Source organism: Pelecanus crispus, chromosome 11, assembly GCF_030463565.1.
Source record: "Pelecanus crispus isolate bPelCri1 chromosome 11, bPelCri1.pri, whole genome shotgun sequence".
In the NCBI taxonomy this organism is placed as follows: domain Eukaryota; kingdom Metazoa; phylum Chordata; class Aves; order Pelecaniformes; family Pelecanidae; genus Pelecanus; species Pelecanus crispus.
Window position 1 is genome coordinate 929134 of NC_134653.1, and position 21488 is coordinate 950621.

Here is a 21488-nt window from a genome sequence, read left to right on the forward strand (position 1 = left end):
CATTCCAAAGAGCCATCAGCATCCAGCCCAGCGCCTCTCGCCGCTGGCAGCGGACACACAGTGGGAGAGAGAAGGGCTCTGCAGCCCCGCCGCCCATCCCCGAGGGCTCCGAAGGCCCCGCAACATGAGCGACCAGCACGGCCCGCCAGCCTGGGTCAGAGCAAACTGGAGTAAAGCACATCGGATCAATGAAGCGATACAGCACCTCAGCGTTTGAAGCGATCACTGTTTGTACAAGATTCCCGAAGGACAGGATGTCCCTCCCTGAGGGGCATGCTTCCCCACGCACCGACTGCTCCTCTTTGGCTAGGCAGCAAAGCCCTCCCTTGGACGTCACATTTTATTGCACTGCGCTAGACCGAACGCTGCCATCGGAAAGCTGTAATTCCCCCGGGGCCGCAGTAGCATGCCGCAACCCACGGACGCTCCGTCTTTCCAGAGCTGGCAGAGGCGTGGAGGTGAGCCCGGGTCAGAGGGATGCTTCGGAGGACAGGAGGATAAAGTGGCCAAATCTAAGGAATGTTAACAGTGCTGAGTGTTTGAGATCTTCAGTGGCGACTTGGTTTTAGACCCTGGCAGAGGCCACCTTAACAAAGACAATAAAAGAGGTTTTAATCAAGGCAGAAGGGTCAGCTCAGCCTGCTAGAAGGAAGAGTAGGCCCAGAAAGGCCTAAGTGACCACGCAGTGACGTATCCCTCAGTGCACAACAGCTCTGCTGCTCAAGCAACCGTGGAAATGCAACACTTTTCCAGCTGCCATCCCACCCCCAAACTCGCATCCCTTAATTTGGCAGCCACCTCTTCCCACCCCTCTCCCGCGCCAGCAGCCTAACTTCACGCTGCCCAACTGTGGCCGTTAATCAAGCGATCCCGGTGAAACGTACTATGTGGTGTTGAAACTTTGAAGTGACCATGGCAACACAGCACACACAGCCCCCCTCCCGACCAAATACAGCGCGGCTCCCCCACGCGTCAAGAGACAGCTGATGGCAAGTTAAGGGGGCAAAGCAGTACTGGCGAGTGGCAGCATAAAGCCCTAATCTGACTCGCAGAAAATCTTGCAAGAATCCCCAAACCTGCCAGGTGTGGCAATGGGGGAGGCCTCCTATAGCCCCTCACTGCAAATGGCTTCTGCAAAGGCCACTCAGATCCTGGACAGCAGGAGCTAAACATTTTTGGAAACTGAAGTCAATTAGGAAGCTGCCTGCAGTACAAACACAAGGAACACTTAAGCATGGGCCTTTCACATGGACATCCCCCTGAAGCCACAGGAAGAACATGGCTTCCTTCTGCGCTTGTCTCCACTCCTGCTTCAGGGGGACTTGGGGAAGGCAGCCGCCGTTGAACAGGTATTTGCAGCCAGTCTGGGACTAGGCGGTGTAAGGGTTCCGCTGAACCTGGCCTTCTAGTAAAAGGCTTCACCTCTGCTGAAACGAGACAGGTATGACCTAACTGATCCACTGCATCGGAGAGCGCAGCAGTACCAGCCCAGTTGCTGCAGCTTCAACACAGAATCTCCTCTTCTCGACCCAGCTGTGCTCCCTGTCATGAGAAGCTGGCTCCAGCTCCTGCTTTTTTACGCGGGTGCAAAAGGAGTCACACCATCTGGGATGGCTAGACCCAAAAAGTGGGCCACTTCCAAGTGCTTGAAGCAATGCTACCAGAGCTACTGCTGTACCAAATAGGTGTGCCTGATGTTTCAGGGCTGAAGAGAGAATTTTAGAGTCACCTGGGTGGCTTTAGGATTCTCACTCCAGCATGAAGAACAGAAGCAAAGACACTCCGTGTCAGAGCCACTATAACCACCAATGCTGGAACCGTTTGTGGGTGAAAGTCATCATCTCAGAGGCAGAAAGAAGCAGCTGTTTCACACTGTGCTTCACTTTTTTAATGCACTGACACTGTAATAGGAGTAGCCTGTGATAGTCACAGAACAAGCGTCTGCGGCTCACGTGCCCAGGCACAGCAGAAAGCTCACTCTAGTCTCAAGTTTGGTTTGAAGAGTCACAACCTTGAGTCACTTGAACAACTGAAGAGGCTTTAATTTATGTACAGTAAAAATACAAACAACCCAGTCAGCGGTTTTACATTGGATTAACAGTAGTTACTACACACTTCAGTACTTGTACAGCTGTTTGCTATTTAAGTTGTATCAGTACTTTGCATTACACAGAACAGCTGAAGGCTCTGGGGCCGCTGATCTCACAGCCATACGCCTACTACGTAACTAACACGTGTCCTGGCCCCCAGCCACGACTACACTACAACATGCAGGAGCCCCAGTTTTAAAAGCTAGAGAAGGACGATGTTAAGCTTTAACATAACACAACCAGAGCAGGCAGATTTGTTTTTAGCCAGTTGTCTGGTACGGAGTTAGGTGCACACAAATGTCAGCAGTCTCCAACTTTCACAGAGCTGCTCCCAGCAAGAATTATTCCTACTCTATTACATGTCCAAAATGAAATGTTCACTCTTTCCAAGAAGTCTGAATCTCCTTCTTAAGTTTTATAATGCAGAAAAGCACCAAAGAGCTTTCTGCAAGCATACATACTGGGTAATAAATGGGGACAATTGCAGCATTCTCTCACCCATCTCTGGTTTCTGCTTTTAATCACCCACTTTCTGCTGCACTGAATGCTGTGAGTGACATGGCAATCCTCCTTCCAAAGCCCTTTGGCTCTTTAAGGTCTGTGATGTTCAGGCACTAGAACGTGCCTTGGCCACGAGAATGCTAACCCTGCATGATGGCTGAGAGCACAGCACTGACGTCTACTTCAAGAGCTAAAAGCTAAGAAGTGTCCTGTCAGGCAAGGCATAGAAAGACAGGTTTCAATGTCAGCCAAAAGTCCTAAAGCCAATCCCAGGATGACGAATGATATCCTGATCCTATAGGAGAGAATCTCCATCCACAGGGAGAAAAGGAAGAGGCCATCCACCTCAACACGCAGGCCTATAGAGCAGCAAGTATTTTTCCAAAGGAAAGTGCTGGGTCTAACGAACCCTGGTAAGTAACTGCCCATAACTCGCACATCAGCCACACAGCGCTTCTGTTAGAGGATGGAGACTGCTTCTAGCAAACGTAAACCCACTTGCTTGGGGCTAGGAACAGAACTGACGTGAAAGGCAGGCTTAGGCTGCAGAGTATGTGCTGTCACCTCCGCCTTGTTCCCCAGCTGCAACGGGGAGATGCTGCCCTAAAGGGAATTCCGTCAGCTTTCCTAGCTCCAGAACATTTAATGGCACAATTCAGACAACATGGAATGAATTACATTCAAATGAGCATACAAAGTTTAAACAACATGACACAGCAGCTTTCACGAGGGACTGCTTGGCCAGACCATTAGTGTTGCAGAACACTCACAGCAGTGCTCAGGATCAGCAGAGGGCCGTGCCCTGGTCCCACTGAACAATATCCCTCTCCCCGCCCCCAGCATACTCCTGTGTGCCTTTACTTCTCTGAAACATGGTAAATAGGCTACTAGACCTGAGTGAGTGGCAAGAACTTCTGGTAATAGCTCTTTGTAACGTCGATCATGAGTTCCTGGGTACATTCCGGGAGCTCCCCAGAGAAGAGTCCTGGAAGAAGAACAAGAGTATGACCATCAGTGTTCTTGCAGGAGAAAGCAGAAATAAGCTTATATTCAACATTCAAAGCAGTGACTTTGAACTGTAAGTAAACAGAAGAGCAAAGGGCTCTTCTCGAGCAACACAGCAGGATCGTTCCCATCACACGCCTGGGGCAGACGTCAGACAGACTGCTGCAGCTGGGTCCTGTAACAGCTTCTGCTGTTCCCCATAAAACGCTACCAGAAGAGAAACGACGGAGTGTGCAATTTGTACAATGAGACCTCCAGCACAGCCAGGTCGATGGGCAGGAACTAAACATTCATATACCTCAGTTTAATGTACCTACTTCCCTATCAACATATGAATAATGAGCAAGCAGACCTCCTACAGTTTGAACCACTGAAATACCTGCACAACCAGAAACCATAGAAGGAGGAGCGCTCCCTCTGCCAGAGCCTAACGCCTGCTGGGTTCCAGGTGCCTGAAAAGCTGTGTTGCTTACTGTAACGGATGGCCGCAGCTACCTAACATACACTAAAGCAGCGAGTTTCACAAGTTGAAATTGTTTTCAGTTCACCAAGTGTCCCATACCTTTATTTCTAGGCACTAAATGCTAATAGGCAACTTTGTCATAGCAATCTCATTTTAAAATAAGAATATCCACATTATCCACACTACTATGCAAGTAAAGTTAGAGGGAGCGTACCTGGGCAGCCCGAGAAGACTGTGAAAGGTGGGACTACGGTTTCAGGAGGTAGCACTGTGTTGTCTAAGATTTTGCAGCAGTCTTTCAAAACGCATCTACGACCCTAAAACAGATTAGGTAAAGTTTGTACTTAAAATACTACACGCTTTTGCTTATTCCTGATAAGTTACCTAAACTTCAACAAATTTAACTGCTCAAAACACATTCTGTATAAGGGAACTCGGGAATAAATCTTTACCCTGACTCAATGCTCTTCCCAACAGAATTCACTTTTTCCTTTTTTGAGGAAAAAAAGCCTGTTTGCGCTCGGCAAACACGGGTACAGGCAGCTGCGTATTACCACATGTCAACGGGTGAACTGGAGCCTAGAACCCAAGTCATGCAGCAACGGAGCAAGGCCTTCTCTAACTCAGCAGACAGCAACCTTGACTTTTTTGTGTTACTCATGTAGAAACACAATTCCACTTGTACTTCATGGAAAGGTTGCCTTTCCCGGACAGTCCCATTAGCCACAATATTGCTGGGACAGATTCTCCAAACAGCCGTCAGCTGAACCCGCTATCCTCAAAATCATAGCAAAACTGAAAGCACCGCTTTCTGTGGAGAAGGAAAAGGAGGAGAAAGGAACAGCACAGAGTGAGTATGCTTGCTCCAGCCAGCTGGTGCAGATACCTTTCCGCTGCTGTTACAAAGCCTCACCAGGACTCAAGAGTTTAAAGGGAAGACAGAGAAGCAGCACTCACAATGACGCAGTTCTTGCCTATGTGGACGTAGGAGCCAATCTGGGCCGCGTTGACAACACAGTCCTCTTCTATGAAGACATGATCACCAATGTGGAGAGGGAAAAAAGCCACCCTGTGACAGGAGAGTTATTTGTTCAGGTGTACAACAGACAGGCTGATCTGCGACACCATCAGACCCAAAACCACACTGTGAAGCCTCCCATCCCCAAAGGCAGATCTGATGCTAAGGAAGACTGAGCAGCAACCGGTCGTTTCTCATCTCTGTCTAAAGGATGACCCAAATGAGCAACAGGAAAACATTGTGAATAAACAACAAACAAGTGAAACACTTTCTTCGCTTAGCTATTTTAACATATCCCAGCCTTTCCGTATTGTGGTCTGAAGGGAACGCTAAACTTCCAGGCAAAGCTGAAAATTTGAGGAAATGGCAGGTTTAGAGGGACATATTTCTGCAAATTGCTGCACAAGGAATACAGCCCGCTGAATACAGATCTCAGCCGAGCTGATATATTTCCTTAAGCATATAGATTTCCTTAAGCATCAAGATCTTCACTTTCCCTAAAGGAAGGGGACCTCTTACCCTTTACTAAACTTCTTGAAGGGCGGTCTAATGACACTGCGGCTTTTCACCACGCAGTGTCGTCCAACCCGTACATTTGCCAGGTCACCGCGGATGATGCAGTCATTCATAACTATTGTCTGGAGAATAGAAGAGAAGAGAGATAAGCAAGCTCCACTTTCTACCCATGTTACCGGCTGTTGCACAGACTCACGCAGAGGTCAGCAAGACTCCAGCAAGACTCCAGCAAGACTACGTTACCTTATTGAGGATTCTTTTAGTCAAAAGAAAAGCAAGAGCAAAGCAAACGCACGGGAGCCTGGAACCACCAGTTGTGCCCCCATCATGCCAGCAAGCCGCACAAAGTGAGCCAATACACAAAGCAAGGCTGAAGCACAAACAGAAACGTGTTGTCATGTGGATAAAAGCATCATGATCCGCTCACGTGCAGAGAAAGCTCTGTTTGCGCTCTCAGAGAGCAGGGCTCTGGCACCCCGGGGTCGACAGCGGCTGTCAGCAGACAGGAGAGCAGTGCGGGCGCTGCTGAGGCGGTGACAGGGACCCCGCGGCCTGGCCGCGCTCCCCTCCCACCCAGCCGAGCTGCTGGGCGGAACGAGGCACCAGGGCGGGGGTGCACCGGGGCGGGGGTGCACCGGGGCGGGGGTGCACCGGGGCGGGGGTACACCGGGGCGCCCTCCCTGCCGCCTACCTTGCCATTGAGAACGATGTTCTGGCTGCCGCACAGCACGGACTGTCGGCTCACCTTATTGCCGGACGCCTGCGGGGAGAAGGGGCGAGTCACTGCGGCCGCTCGGACCAGGCCCTGACGCCGCCGCCGCGACGCCCCAGCGCCTCAGCGAGCCGAGCCCAGCCCGGCCCAGCCCCCCCAGCTGACCCCGCCCCCCCAGCCGACCCCCTCGCTGCCCCCGCCAGCCCCGGCCCGGCCCGGCCCCCCCGCACCGTCTCGATGTACTCGGACTTGTTGTACAGCATCTCGCTCAGCTCCATGGCGGCGCGGCCGCTTCCGCACAGCCACTCCCGGCTTCCGGTGCGTCACTTCCCCCCGCCAGCAGCGCTTCCGCCGCGGGCGCGGCCTATGGCGGCCCGGTTGCCATGGCCACGCACCGCCCCCCGCGCTTCCCGCCAGAGGCAGCCATGAAGGGACCGGCGGCCGCGGGGGGACTGGCGGCCATGGAGGGACCGGCGGCCGTGGGGGAGGCTGCGGGCGGCGGGGCCCTCAGCGGCGCCGAGAAGGAGAAGGTGCGGGGCCGGGCGGGAGCGAGCCGGGCGCGGGGCGGCGGTGCCAGCCCGGCGGTGCCAGCCCGGTGCGTTGTGTCTTGCAGCTGAGGGAGAAGCTGGCGCTGCTGAGGAGGGAGTACAGCGAGACCGTCAGCCGGCTGCGGGTGAGCGGGCAGGGCCGGGGCCGCCGCCGGCGGCGGGAGGAGTTGCCGGGGGGCCGGTCCCAGCCCTGCGCCGGTGTTGTGTCCGCAGCGGGCGCGGCGAGCCGAGCGAGCCCGGAGCCATGGCCGGGGCACGGCGGTGGAAGGAGGCCGGCGGGAGCGGAGCCCCCCAGGTAGGAGCCGGCAGGCGGCCTCCCGGGCCGGGCGGGAGCGCCCGGAGGGCCCCGCCAGCTGCCCTGTGCCCCCCTCGGCCCCGCCCGGGCGGCCGGTCACCCCGCTGTGCCCCCGCGGCCCGTCCTGCCCGGCCGGGACGGAGCCCGGCCCCGCTGTCCCCTCTGCAGCTGCTGCCACGTCCACTGCCACACGCCGCGCCCGGCCCTCCCAGCGCTGCCGAATGGTGACCCGCAGCACCATCTCCTCTCCTTTCCTCCTCACCAGCTCTGCCGTGCGTCCTGACCCCGACTGTAGGATCCCACTCTTTCGCTCCTAACAGAGCTGTCTAGCGTGACTGTGTGATGTTTTTCTTGGGTGGGACTTTGCTGGGAGTACTTCATGCATATGATATTTTTTCCCACAGGTTCTAGAGATCACATATCCCCTAGTGCTGACAAATGTGAAACCTCTCAGTTACAGACTAAAACCTGCTCTGGTCTTGACACAGAGAAGAAAACATTTGCCACATTTAAACACGTTCCCGAATTCTCCGATAATGAGGTTAGCTTGCAGGACAGCTCACCGGCAGAAAGCATACAGGCTAGCCAGCAAAACCTCCGCTGTGGAATTGTCAGGCCTGCCCCTGAGGAGAAAAAAACCCAAACCTCCAGAAACCTGATGAAGCTGAGGAGACGGACGAAGCCTCTGGTATTGGAGGAAAGGGAATCGGTGCGTGATGTACATCTAATGAACGCTGATGAAACGGTAAAAACTCAAATTGCCGGTACAGAGGAACTTTGGTCACCAGTCTTGAGGCGAAGCAGTCTCTCAAACACTGAGGAAAACGCTCAAAGAGCATCCCGACCAGCGCTTGTGCAGAGAGGAGAAAACAGTTTTGCTCCTTCCGATGCAGCGCTAGGAGTTGTACAAGACACGCTTGAAGCCAGCGTCCCTCCAGGAGTGCCTGAGCTGTTCCCGTGCGCGCTGAGGGACAGCAGCGACGTCTGGCAGCCGGCGTCCCCAAGTGCTGTGGCCGCAGCTGATAACCATGAGCCTGCACGGCCGTGTTCAGAGAATGGTGACTCTGTTTTACTTGACACCAGTGGTGATGGGGGAAAAGAATCCTCCAGTATAATAAAACAAATGGACAGTGAGAGTATGCGTGAAGATCAGGGAGAATTAGACAGGCTCTCGGATTTAATGTCAGAAAACGAAGTATTGCCTGCTGACGGAAACGACACTGTAACTAATGAGAACAAAAGCCATGAAGGAAATCAAAGTGACGCTAATAGCGTAAATCCTTTTCCTACAGATCTTGCTCTGGGCAACGCAGAAGAACTGTTGGAGAATCAACAGCTTGAAATTCAGTCAAGACTTTCTCATCCAGAAAAGGTGACAGCTCCTGAAAATGCACTGAACTCTTGCACGGTGGTTGAAGGGCTTCTCTTTCCGGTTGAATACTATGTCAGGACAACTCGACGCATGTCTAATTGCCAGAGGAAAGTGGACCTCGATGCTGTAATTCTCAGCCAGCTGGGCAGAAGCAAGAAAGGTCAGCGAAGTAAGTGTCAGCAGAAAGATGCAAATTCAGACCGGCCCTCCCAAGAAAGAGGTGAAAATGATTTAGAGTCAGGGGTCGTGCAGTTACCTTTTCTTGGTGCAGAAAATGATCCAGCAAATTCAAGTAGTCCTCAGAAATCTCTTCCTGCGTCCAGTGGTAGCAGCACTTCACTTGGATCAATTTCTCAAAACAGTATCACTAGCACAAAGCGAGATCAGACAAAGCGAGATCAGAGACGACCACAGGGGAAACAAAAAGGAAGAAGAAAGTCTACCTGCAAACCGCCTGTGCATCCAGTGTCACAGGAACTTACAGGGAGTTTGGATCTCGTAATGACGAGGGAAAGCAGTAGTCCACTGTCACATGAGTGTCAGAGTGAAAAGGAAAACTGTGGGGCTGATCTTGAGAAATCATCTTCGGATGAGAGAAGGTTGTCTGCTGCTGCAGCTCTTGGGTCTGGAGAGACAGAAGTGACTGGCACCGTACAGCCGAGGAGTGCTGATCCTCCTCCTGCAGGAAGCCAAGTGCTTGGCAAGTGCCGCAAGACTCTCTTAGAACAGGTTCAAAATCCACTTCAGAACAGCGATTCTCTGAGCCCAGGGAATGAAACTTTTGCCAGCCATATGGGAGATCCAGAAGCCAACTTAACTGTGTGTCAGGCTGATAAACGTCCAGCAGAGCGTGTGAACCAGCACGTGCAAGGAGCCTGCAGGGCTGAGCAGCTCCTAGCGATTGACAACCCTCCGTGCCGCTCCCTGCGTTCCTCTGCGAGACAGAGAGCCAGTCAAGTCTCAAAAGGTACTTCATCAGGTAGAAGCGCTCCCTAAAACTACAGCCCGGGAGCAAGGTAGCGAAATGTCCCAGTGAGTGCCTGCGCTGCTGTTCACGCCCTGCCATATTTTTTTATTCAAGAAAATCTGATATGGGTTAACGCCCTGCCATATTTTTTAATTCAAGAAAATCTGATATGGGTTAACTATTATTTTTTTCAAATAAGAGAGATTTTTAAAAAATGTAGACCAATGTTGTGCCCGTGTTCCTTGAACAATTCCAGAAACTTCTGCTTCAGGACAGTGATGGGGAGTGAACAGCAGTGCCTGGATGAGGAACAGGGCTGAGAACTTCTTAAGCTGCCTTTGCTGTTGGAGCGAACATTGTGCACACTAGACCTGATTTTCCAGCAAACGGATGGAAATCTGTTTCTCCAACTAATTCTGCATTTTAATGATTTTTTTTTTTTTTTAGCGCTGACAAGTGTGAAACACAAAGAGTAGCACTACAGTCTGAGGGTCTGTGAATATTGTGAAAAGAGAAGGTGTGGGCAGAACACCAAACAAAACAAACTGACCAAGCACTTGGTCAATTCTGGCGGTCTTTGGCAACGACATTCTAGCTGAAGGCTTGATGCAGGGCAATTGCGGAGTGTAATGTCTTTCCAGAAAAGTGCCACGTCCATGTGTGAAGAAGAATATGGCTTTGGGTTGGTTTGGTTTTTTTTTTTTCCTGAAGGTAAATTAGTGTGACGCTGGATGGGAGATCCTGAAAAGGCTAGTTGCTGGTTATTTTATGATGTGATGTTCTTTCTTGTACTCTTGTGTTTTCCTTTGTCTAGATGAGAGCAAAAGAGGACGTAGCTACCCAGCGGGTTCAGAGGGTCCTGCTTCTCTTGGCCTCCCTACTATGGACCCCGATACTTGCAACTCTCTCTTCTCCTTTCGCAGTCTCCAGTGGCTGGCCCTCAGACTGGGTATCAGAGACTTTCACTTACCAGATGAGGAATTTGGACTACTAAAACTTGAGAAATTAGAATCTTCCCCTGTGAATGACTTGGAGGTTTTTGTTCCTAGTGTGTTTGGAGATGGTGTGGCTTCAGAGGACACACAAGATGCACAAATGAATCCAGAAGAAAAAAGTTTCAAAAGTAATTTGATTTCGCCTTTCAAAAATGGATTGCCCAAGTCACCTCACTTAGAAAGCCCAGCTTCCAAGCAGGAACTTTCCACCCATGAATTGCTGTTTACTCCCATGGGGACTGTCTTAGCTGCTGCTCCCACTCAGCCTGAGTCTCAGATTTCCTCATCCGTTTTCCCTGTCGTGGGTGCAACCCCAGCTGTTGTACCATCAGTACGCAGTGAGGTCTTCCCCAACACTCCTTCTGTACCTCCCTCACAAGCGAGCCTGCATTCCTGTGGAGGAGCATCTGCCCAGGTCGTGGATGATGGGGAGTGCAAAGACTCTGCCATTCCACTGCACCTGGGCAGCTGCGGTGCAGAATCTGCTGGAAAAGAGGAGGAACAAGGTACAACATTTCTTCTAGAAGTTGAAAGAGGTCCCGATAATAAATCTGATGAGGCTGTGGCCTGCGAGAAGCATCAGCAGTCAGAGAACAAAGAGCAGAGATCCTGCAGAGCTTCTCCTGAACAGGTAACAAGCTGGCCTCTTTGCCAAGGGCACTAAGCCAGTGGTTTTGTGGGTGAATCCCCTTTTCCAGGGTCTCACCTGACTTCAGAGGAAAGACCTCTTTCCATGCTAGCTCTGCTTGCTGTCTTTTAGCTGACTTAGTAAATGCTTGGTTTTCATCTGTTGCTGAAGATGTTTTGACCTCAAGAGCAAATTCTTTAAAATCTTGCTTGATGAAACTGGAGATGTGGGTTTCAGTGCTTACTGCAGGATGCATGTTTGAAACGTGTATATGAACAAAAAGTTTCTGGTACCCACATAGTGTTGGTCTACCTTAAGGAAAATTTTCAGCTAGGATTTAGTAAAGGAGATTAAATGACTCGCACGCGGGATGGGTACTGAGATGATGACTTGTCTCTGAAGGCTGAGAGATGCAAAGTGGTGGTAAAAGACAATTTTCAGGTGAAACGAGGAAATAACCTGTCTGGGATCTCTTATTTTTCAAAGACATGCAAGTACAGAAAGAGGTGCTCCTACCATAGCTCTCCAATGACTGCATGCAGCGGGAATTCATGCTTTTGCCTCATTCTTGCAGGTGCTGAATGTAAACTCAAAGTCGAATTATCCTCATTCTCTACTTGTTTGTGCAGAAAAAAGGTGTAGCAGAACGGTTGACTCCAGTACTGCTCGATGGCCTGAGAGAAGAGAGCTTGCAGCTTGTATCAAAGCTAAAGGTGAGATAACGTCAGGTAATTGTTTACTGAGTCAGTAGCAGCTCTTTAATACCAAGTTTAACAAAAATTCAGTAAAAAACGCAGAATGGCTGGTTGAACAAAATAGATTGCTGTCTAATTTGATCAGTTCTGTCTTCACTTGTGGTAAAGCGTGCTGAAAGGTTAGATTGCTGTATATCTCCTTTTGACTGATAAAGGATCTCAGTGTTTGTTTCTGAATAATGCGTGACTAAACACATGCAAATGTCTTAACAAACAGAACCACTGCATTTTTCATCAGCCCCAGGTAAAATGATCTCAGCCCTCATACCCCTGTTGCCCGCCCTGTGGCCTCCTGTCACCACTTCAGGCACTGAGTAACTCAGTAAGGAGCAAATTTTGTGAGGGACTACAGCACTGCCAAATACACACGTTGGTGTTCGCACCCTTCTGGGATGGAGCCTTGCTTGTACGTGCCATGACCGAGGCAAATCTTGCCCAGGACTGTTTGCGCAGCTGAGCCATCGGGTCGTCTTCCTGCAGTGGTGACCTTCCACTGTCCTCTGTCTCATGGGGGGTGGAGAACGGTTGGCAGGCAAGGAAGCAACATCTGCGGGAAAGCCCACTGAACTCCGAATGAGCTTGCCGGGGGCTGGGTCAGCTCTAGCTTTTCCTAACCAAAGTGCAAAGTTTTGCTCCGGAAGCAAGCCTGGGCATTAGCATAACCAGCCGACAATAACATGGCTGAAGCTGAGAACTTTTTTACGAGGGAGAAGAGAAGGCCCTTGCTTTCTTCAGTTTTAAACTCAGTCTGTGCTACTGCAAGTCCTGTCTCCCGTTTGCGTAACAAGGGAAGCAATTGCGTGGCTGCAGGTAGGTGGCACCCGGGCTTTGTTCTGGCTGTGCCATGGTACCCCCAGTCCTGTCCCAGCTCTGGGCTCTGCCGGGTCACTGTCGTTTCAAATAACAAATTATTTTTGTGAAGTGAGCCAATATATTAGCTGCTCTGAGGGTGAAACCCACCAGGCTTGTTTTCCTCGGTGCCTTCCTGGCACTTTAACTCAAAATTAAACATTGTAAGCATTAAGTTTTAGCCTCAAATTCTCATCACACTGAATGTCAAGCATTTTTCTCAGGCCGAACCTCCAAGTTAGATAACCATGTCAGTTAGAAATAAAAACCAGCGCTGCTTTGTTTTGGACAGGATTGTTCAAGTTCCTGCGCTGTGGATGTGAGTACCATGTGGTGGGAAGCAGCTGGCAGCAGGGAGCTGTGTGTGGTGACTGCTTGTGAGAGTTCTGTCTCCCTGTGGAAACCTCTGGCATCCGACCACTGGGGAAAGGTCTACACTTGGCAGCTCGGAGAGGTATGAACACAATCCTTACTTCTAGAATTTAGGGCAGCTTTCTTGTTCCAGCGTACGAGGAGCTTGCAGTCTTGGGTGCAAGGTAGAGTTCTTTAGGTGGCATAAATTTTTCATTCCATCAGGCAGCAGAGGAGAATGATTTGCACTGCTGATACAAGTAGCTTGTACGGTCGTGTGTTACCTGCTGGAATTTGATTCGTGTACCGAATGGTGGCTGCACTACAGCCACTGACTTGTGCTCTTTCCCCTTACGCTCCCTGGAGACACTTTTTGTCTCTTGCATCAACAGGGATTGTTTAATTAGGTAAACAGTCAGCAGAGAGTTCAGCGTTTAATGTAAGCATGCTTCGTCAGAGGGATGTGAAAATTACTTCTGCTTCATATCATTTTACTTGAAACACTCTAGAAAATGGGAATAAAGTCAAAGAGACATTGTGGGTGACACTGAATTCTTGTTTTGCTGTCCTAGATTCCTGTAATACAGATCGTTCCTCTGCCGGACACCTGTAATCTCGTGTGTATAGCATTGGGAGATTTGGAGATTGGAGAAATAAGGTGGTGTATTTATTTCTTACTAGCGCTTTGCTCCCTGAATAGTTGCAGCTTAACTCTGCTCTTGTGTAGTGGTTGAAATTCTCTTTCACTAATGTGTCACTTTCTCAGTTGCTTTAACAGTTGGAAAATATGGAAGGGATTTCTAAAAATCAACTATAAAGACTTGCTTATTCGCCCCTAGAGTGGTAGACTGTTTAAACATATGTTTATTTTTATATGCTATGGCGTGTTTGAGTTATGCTTCCTTCTGTCATTAGGCATACTTTTCTCTTAATTTAGGCTCTGGCTTTATTCTTCTGAGAATGAATCATTCAAGCAATCACTGGTAAAAACTGGAAATATAAAAGCTGTTCTTGGGCTAAAGGATAGGAGGCTGGTCAGCAGCAGCAGGACTGCGCAAGAGCAGCAAGTGGAAATAGTATCGCTTTCGGAGACAGGAAGGTGAGTCTGCTGGGTTTGGGGTGGTCTCAGTGTGACAGGTGGAAGAAAAGTAAGGAAATGTCTCAGGTGTAGAGAACCATCACGTTCCTCTGTTCTGGAGATGCGCTGAGTACAGAACACATGCTTATTATTTTGACTGCCTTTTCTCACTTGCTAATCTGCTGCTCAGGAGCAAGGACGGACAGACTTTGATGCCCCCTGAAGAAACTGTTTTAGCTTTTGCTGAAGTAGAAGGAATGAGAGACGCCCTGGTTGGCACCACTGCGGTGAACAGCATTGTTGTTTGGTCAGTGTTTCCTTTGCAATTAAATTACTTAGTTTGCAGGCGTGTGTGGTGGCTGTAACAGCTAGCTGCAGGCATTACATAGGGGTATTGGTTGGCAGCTGATTTGCCTGCGGAATGATCATTGTCAAAGGGCCTACGGTCTGGCACTGTAACTTCTGTACACTTGGATAGATAGTGAATGACCTATGCCGCTGTAATTCCACTTGCTTTTGCATCATATTCGTTACATCTCTTCCTGTGGCCTCTTGTCTTAGTTTGGTTTATGTGAAACCAAAAACGTGTCCGTCTTGCGTAGCGGTGTAGCTATGATTAGAAAATAACAAGACAGTAGATGGAAATGCAGTCAGAATTTGTATTTTCACCAACTGCAGGAATTTGAAAACAGGCCAGCTCCTGAAGAAGATGCACGTTGGTTATTCCTACCCAGCTTCCATCTGCCATCGAGCATATTCCGACTCTGTACGTATGTGAAATATGACGCATGGTTTATGCATGGACTGCACTGACTAACTGTGGCTGGCACATAAAGGATTAGGGTTTCTAGAGTGGATTGAAATATCAGCTCTGTTTAGATACACTGAAGGTATTTCAAAGGAAAATAGGGTAACTAGGAGGAATAAGCCACTCTGGCTACTTTGAATTCTCGGCTTTCTGCGGCGTATTGATAAAATGAGTAATTCATCACAGTGTCTCCCAAAGCAGCAGCATCTTGAACATGGGAAGCAGAAGTACTTTGCCCAGTGCTGGTTCTTGGCAAGCCTCTTCCGTTTCACAAGTGGGTAGCTGCCAGCGTGGCGATGGCACGCTGCCGCTGTCAGAAAACCTACTTGAAGTGGTTACTTATTTATATGTACCCCCGAGGATATCAGCTGTTTAAAACCAAGATTCACAGTAATGATTCTTTCCCACTTGCTTCCACCTGTCCTGTGATTGCAGAGCTTCCAGATGGATTTTTGTAGTTTATCAAGGATTTGATTGTTTTCCGTGAGCATTTAACCTTTTCGGACAAGAATGTCCTGTCCGATAATGGTGGCTCGAGTCAGACTCTTTGGAGACTTCCTCAGAATATCTATCCCAGCATATTTTGTGCTGGCCTGTGGCTGTTCCGAGAGCCGCTGTTTTCAGCTGTGCTGGTTTGCATGGAATTCTTGTTAAATTTTTAAACTTCTAGGGATTAAAATGAAGCCCAGAAATTTAAATGTCACCTCATCCTACAGCAAGCTTTTTCAGGCAGAAAGATAAAATGCGTAAATCCATTGGGTCACTGAGCTGTCATTCTGCTGTATTGCATCAGCCCTTATCAGTCAGCAGCTGCTTTGGTTTTTATCTAATTTGATAAGGAAAGTAAACCATTTCTATTTTATTCAGTAAAAATAATGCATCACTGTCCATGGGGCTTTGATTATAGAGAGAATGTAGCAATTAATTTTTGGAAAATTCTTTGGGTTTTTTCCCCTCTTGCTGTTGTTTTTAGTGATGTATTTTTCCTCTGCATATCAGGGCCTTCTGTTTGTTGTTTTAAGTCACCCGCATGCCAAAGAGAGCGAGTCCTGTGGAAACCCCGCGTTCCGCGTGGTAGCGTTCAACCCCAAAACAGCCAGGAGCACGGGGGTGATGTTCTCCTCCCTCCCACCTGGGCACACTGGAAGGCAAGTACCGGGGGCTCTGCGTGCCGGCTTCATCGCTCCTTCAAGGCAGTTTTGGGGGGAGAATCACTTCACGAGCTGAGCAGCACTGCTGGCGAGGATCCATTTGCCATCTTGCCGGTGATAAGGAGGCTGCATCCGTTTCCTGCCCACTTCCCGCCCCGGTCTGCGCGCTGACCTCTGAGCTCCCGGCGTCAGCGCGCGGCAAGGGGCTGCGCTCGCCGCAGCTCCCCTGACGAATGGCAGCGTCAATGGCCTGCCTGCTCGCGCTTTTGTCTCTCTCCCCCCGCAAAGCGATTGTGGAAATGCTGTAACTGGGTTCATCGGGCGAACCCCCCAGGCAAAAACCCCCTGAGAAGACGTCTGCACATGAGATGCTCTGAGCCTTTGTGCTGTGAAGGAGCGCTTTGCTGGGCTTATGTTAAGCAGCTGTTTGCAGTCGGATGACCTTTTCCTTCCTATGTCTTGCATTTTGAAGACTAAGCTGTTTAAGACTTGGTCTTGCAGTGTGCTTACATCCATCACCGTGCTTCCGGTGCACACAGATTAGTGGATTGAGATCTCAGCTTACTGAACAATTTTCAAGTACGTACTGAGGCTGCGGAAGGATTGTCTTGACATCCTTTGTTCTCAGGCGCGCTGAAGACACAACATGTCATGTGTTGTTAGGTGAATGGTTGGACTGAATGATCTTAAAGGTCTTTTCCAACCTAAATGATTCTATGTAGCCTGGCTTCCTACACTTGGCTTAAATTTGCTTATTGGTTTTCTATGTGAAAAACTAATTTATTTTCTGTGATGTGATGGTGCTTTCACAAACAAACTGCAGCGTTGTGACCCTTCTGTGTACAACCATAGGTACCTGGAGGGTGACGTGAAGGACGCTTCTGCTGCAGCCGTGCTGACGTCAGGAGCCATCGCGGTGTGGGACCTGCTGCTGGGGCAGTGCATGGCCCTGCTGCCCCCGGGCCCGGAGGGGAGCTGGGCGCTGGCCCGCTGGGCCACCACCGGTGCTTGCCTGCTGGCCGGGCAGCGGGACGGGACTGTCTGCCTGTACCGGTACCGGCAGCCCCAGCCCGGAGCGGCCTGACGGAGGGCTGTGGGGTAAGGGCACCGGTGGGTCCTGGCGCTTCCACTGCTGCCTTGGGGCCACCGGTAACGGCTCTGTGCTGGGGCCGGGCACCGGGCGGGCGCTGCTGGGTGCCCCGGGGGGTGCAATGCCATTAAACTTGTCTGCTTTGGAGACGCTCGGTGCCTGCTGCTGTGCCGTGCCTGGGGCTCTGTGGGGGGACTACTCTGGGCTCCGTGGGGCTCTGTGGGGTTCTGCCCAGGGCTGTGCCCGGGGCTTGTCCCAGGGCTCCATGGGGGACTGCCCGGGGCTCCATGGGGTACGGTCTGGGGCTCTGTGGGGCTCTGCCTGGGGTTTGACACCCGGCTCTCCCCGGGGCTCTCCCCAGGGCTCTCCCGAGGCTCCATGGGGCTCTGCGCGGGGGTCTCCCGGGGCTCTGTGTGGAGACTACCGGGGGCTGTGCCCGGGGCTCCGTGCGGGGACTACCGGGGGCTCGACCCAGGGCTGTGCCCAGGGCTCCGCAGGGGACTACCCGGGGCTCCACCGGGGGCTGCCCCCGGCTCCGCAGGGCTCTGCCCGAGGCTCCGCGGGGGGCTCTGCCGGGGGTCCGTGGAGGAGTACCCGGGGCTCTGCCTGAGGCTCTCCCGGGACTCCGGGGGGCTCTGCCCGGGGCTCCGGGGGGGAGTACCCGGGGCTCGACCCAGGGCTCTGTGGGGCTCTTCCCGTGGCTCCGTGGGGGAGTACCCGGGGCTCCGCCGGGGGCTGCCCCGGGCTCCGTGGGGCTCTGCGGGGGGCTCTGCCCGTGGTTCCTCACGGGGCTCCCCCCGGGGCTCCACCGGGGGCTCCTCCCGTGGCTCCTCCCGGGGCTCCGTGGGGCTCCTCCCGGGGCCCTGCCCGGGGCTCCGCTCGGCGCCACCGCCGGCCGCCAGGGGTCGCTGCCGCCCCGCCCCGCCCCCCCGCGCGCGGGCTGCCGGTCGCGGCGCGGAGGCCGGCGGGAGCAGGGCAGCATGGCGGCCCGTGTCCTCCCGGCCCGCGTCCTGGCGGCCCGCCTCCTCCCGCACCGCGGCCTCCCGCACCGCGGCCTCCCGCACCGCGGCCGCCGCCTCCTGCCCCGCCCGCCGCCGCCCGCCCCGCGGCCCGCCGCGCTCAGCACCCTCTGCCCCCGCCACCCGCCGCTGCCGCTGGCGCAGGTAAGGCCCGGCCGGGGGCGGGGGGCCGAGGGCCGAGGGCCGAGGGCCGGGGCCGAGGGCCGGGGGCGGGGGCCGGGGGTCGGCCCGGCGCTGCCCGCTGCCGCCCGTCTCTTGCAGGTGCTGCGGGCGGCCTGGCCGCCGTGCCGCCGCCTCTCCGACCTGCCGCCCCTGACCTTGGCGGACATCAAGGAGCGCGTCCTCTACGTGCTCAAGCTCTACGACAAGATCGACCCCGAGAAGGTGAGCGCGGCCCGGGGGGGGGCAACGGCCCGGGGGGGGCGGTCAAGGGCTTCGGGGGCGGGGGGGAGGGTCAGGGGTCCCGGGGGGGGGTGTCGGGGTCCCGGGGGGGGTCAAGGGCCTGGGGGGGGGGTGGGTCAAGGGTCCTTGGGGAGGCCAAGTGTCCCGGGGCGGTCAAGGGTCCCGGGGGGGGGGTGTGTCAAGGGTCCTGGGGGTTGGTCAAGGGTCCCGGCGGGGGGCAAGGGCCCCAGGCTCCATCGCGCTGAAACAGCCGCAGCCAAACAATCTTGGATTTTTGCTCCCCCAGCTGACAGCCGAGTCCCACTTCATGAAAGACCTGGGTTTGGACAGTTTGGACCAAGTGGAAATCATCATGGCTATGGAAGATGAGTTTGGTAATTCAGGACTGTGCACGCTCCGATTCCTCACTGCCTTTGTTTTTTTGGCCAACCTTTAAGTGCAGCTGTAGCGAGCGAGTGTCGGTTCTTCCCTCTGAACAGTGACGCTGGCTTTCCTCCCGTGTAATTCAAGGAACATCGTGCAGCTCCCGGTCAGCAAGAGAGTGCGCTGTGCGCTGCTCGCTGTCAGGAGCAGGCGTCTGTCCGTCTGCTGCCAAGCCGGGTCCCACCGGGAGCACTGGCTGCGTTTCTCTCCAAACCCCTCCTGGGCAGCACCCCTTGTGCTGCTGGGGGGTGTGGACAGCGGCGTGCAGGTGCAGGCAGCGGGTATCGCATTTAGCACGAAGGCCGCGTCTGGAGCCCATCTTGGCTCCTGCTCCTGAAGTCACAGACGTTCCGGGTCTTTCCTCACCAGAGTTTCTTTTCATCCTCAGTACTTGATGCTACTAGAAAAAAGTGGGGTTTCTTCCTTATTAGTTTATATTCCAAGTTTCTTTTTACATCATTTTGGCCTGCTTCATGCTTTCATTTAAAGCTCTAAATTCTGGCCTACATGCCTGACTTGTCGCATTGGGCCATACATGTCCCTGGGGTTTGGCCGTTCTCTACAGCCTGGGCAGATGTTTCAATTCCAGAGCCCTCGTTCACGCTGTGTATTTAATCCCCTTACCGCTGCCATGGGTGTTAGCGTGTGGCCATGTGGACTGGAAAGAAGAACCCAAACTTTCTGGAATGTACATCTGACCAGCTCCACAGCCGAGAGCCCTTGCGCTCCCCACACCGGCTGCGGCTCTGCACAAGCTGTCGGTTGTACGAGCGCTCAAGAGCAGGCTCTGAACACGAGGGGCTCCGGGCCCTGGCGTGCCTGGGGTTATCACGAGCAGCCCCTCCCCTCGGCACTGGGGGCTGGGGGGGCTCTGGGAGGCCTTGGTGGCTTTAACGAGGCGCGAGGGGCACTCGCTGGCTGGCTTGGCACAGCCCTTATCCAGAAGCCGCATCGTGTAAGGCAGAGCGCAGCTGGAAACTCAGTGTAGCAGTGAGGTGTTGGCTCCGTCACAGCTTCTCCCCCGCCAAGCTGCAGGCGTCTGAGCCAGCAGTAATTGCTTCCTTTAGCCTTGCACCCGTTTCCATCGTTTTGGGCTAAATACGTGCACTTTCTTCCAGGATTTGAAATTCCTGATGGAGATGCAGAGAAGTTAATGTGTCCGCAAGAGATTGTAGATTACATCGCAGATAAGAAGGATGTTTATGAATAAAAAACAGTTCTTCAAAGCTGGGTAAGTAGAAATGCGCTCCTGCGAACGTCTCGGGTAGCGACGGCGCGCACGGGCTGCACCCACACGCGTGACGCCTGTGGAGGGGAGCGTCGGACGCCCTGCGGCAGGCAGGGGTCTGGCAAGTCTGGGAGGGAGCTGGCAGCAGCTGCTTGCTCTGAGCGGGGAGGATAAAGTGTCCGTGTTTCCCTGAGGCATCAGCTGTTGGAGGGAGCGCTCAGTGACCTTTCATCTCGCCCGGCGTGGCGCTTCAAGCACGGAGGTTACCCACAGGTCTTTTAGGAGGTGGCGAGTTGACTTCAGTCACGAAAGTCCACCCTTTTGGTGCTCCTCGGCCATGCGCAGAGCGTGCCGGGGCGGCACCTCCGGAGGCGTGCGGTAGCACCGCTCCCAGCTGCCCGTAGCGACCGTTTCCTCCCCACCAGCCGGAGCCTGGAGCAGGAAGGGAAACGGGCAGGAAAGGGTTGTTGGAGCGACCGCCCCGAGGTGCTCTGGGGCTGCAGGGGAAATGAGCCGGTGGCCCCAGGCCAGCGTGCAGCGGCGGATGGGCCCGCGTTCCTGTTTGTTCCTGCCTGCACTTCTGGCCTCCCCCCGCGCTCCTCCCGGCTCGGCGGGGGCTGCTCCCCATTGCTCCCACAGCCGGGGTGCAGCGATTCGAAAGACCCGTGGGCTCCTGACGTGCCTGCTTTTGGTATTCAGCTTGTCTCGTCTCTGCCTGACCCACTTTTTTGTGCCTTAAAATGGTAGTTCTTGGCTGATGGAATGTGAAATATGTGGATTTTCTTTTTTTTCTTTTTAAACAGGAGCTGTCTCTACCACCAGGACTGGGCTGGTGTCAGTGGGTATGAATATAAGCGCACATGCTGTACCTTTGCTGCTTTCATCGGGAAGTTGTACTTGGACGTTGTATTTAAAGCTGTCTGAATATGTTGTCCTTTAAAAACAAGAAAAAAAAGGAATAAACATATAAGACCATGTTGCATTGATGGCTTTTCCGTTTCATGCTGTGTCGGCGGCTCACTGCGTTAGTGTTCAGCCTACGAAGGCTGGTTCGGGGATGAGCGAGTGGCTTGGCTAGAAACGCCCGTCTCTAACGCGGGCTTTGACCGGTGGCGCGGCCTCTGCCTGCCCGGGGCCCGTTACCTGTGGGGTAAAAGCCCCGTCTGCAAGGGGAGGTGTTTGTGGGTCTGCCGAGCTCTGAGCGCGTCTCGCTGGGAGCATTTT

The 21488-nt window shown here is 53.0% G+C and overlaps 3 protein-coding genes across 3 annotated transcripts; 2 read left to right on the plus strand and 1 right to left on the minus strand.

Moving 5' to 3' along the window:
- Positions 1 to 233: 233 nt before the first annotated feature.
- On the minus strand, positions 234 to 6583 carry DCTN5 (dynactin subunit 5). The gene is made up of 7 exons (XM_075718219.1): positions 6536 to 6583; positions 6285 to 6353; positions 5597 to 5715; positions 5017 to 5128; positions 4274 to 4376; positions 3485 to 3576; positions 234 to 586 (listed from the first exon to the last, which is right to left on the minus strand). Exons 1-7 carry the CDS (start codon positions 6581 to 6583, stop codon positions 566 to 568), a joined length of 564 nt encoding a protein of 187 aa, XP_075574334.1. The 3' UTR covers positions 234 to 565.
- On the plus strand, positions 6543 to 17186 carry PALB2 (partner and localizer of BRCA2). Its single transcript, XM_075718218.1, is given in 14 exon segments — positions 6543 to 6644; positions 6647 to 6835; positions 6919 to 6978; positions 7067 to 7148; positions 7553 to 9499; positions 10317 to 11113; positions 11740 to 11823; positions 13007 to 13168; positions 13638 to 13723; positions 14003 to 14164; positions 14334 to 14450; positions 14822 to 14909; positions 15951 to 16099; positions 16955 to 17186. Coding segments are annotated over 14 exon segments (4257 nt in total).
- Positions 17187 to 18172: 986 nt separating this feature from the next.
- Positions 18173 to 21239, plus strand: NDUFAB1 (NADH:ubiquinone oxidoreductase subunit AB1). Its single transcript, XM_075718883.1, has 5 exons — positions 18173 to 18355; positions 18473 to 18595; positions 18900 to 18987; positions 20155 to 20267; positions 21068 to 21239. The coding sequence occupies exons 1-4, from the start codon at positions 18173 to 18175 to the stop codon at positions 20244 to 20246; spliced, it is 486 nt and encodes a 161-aa protein (XP_075574998.1). The 3' UTR covers positions 20247 to 20267; positions 21068 to 21239.
- Positions 21240 to 21488: the final 249 nt, after the last annotated feature.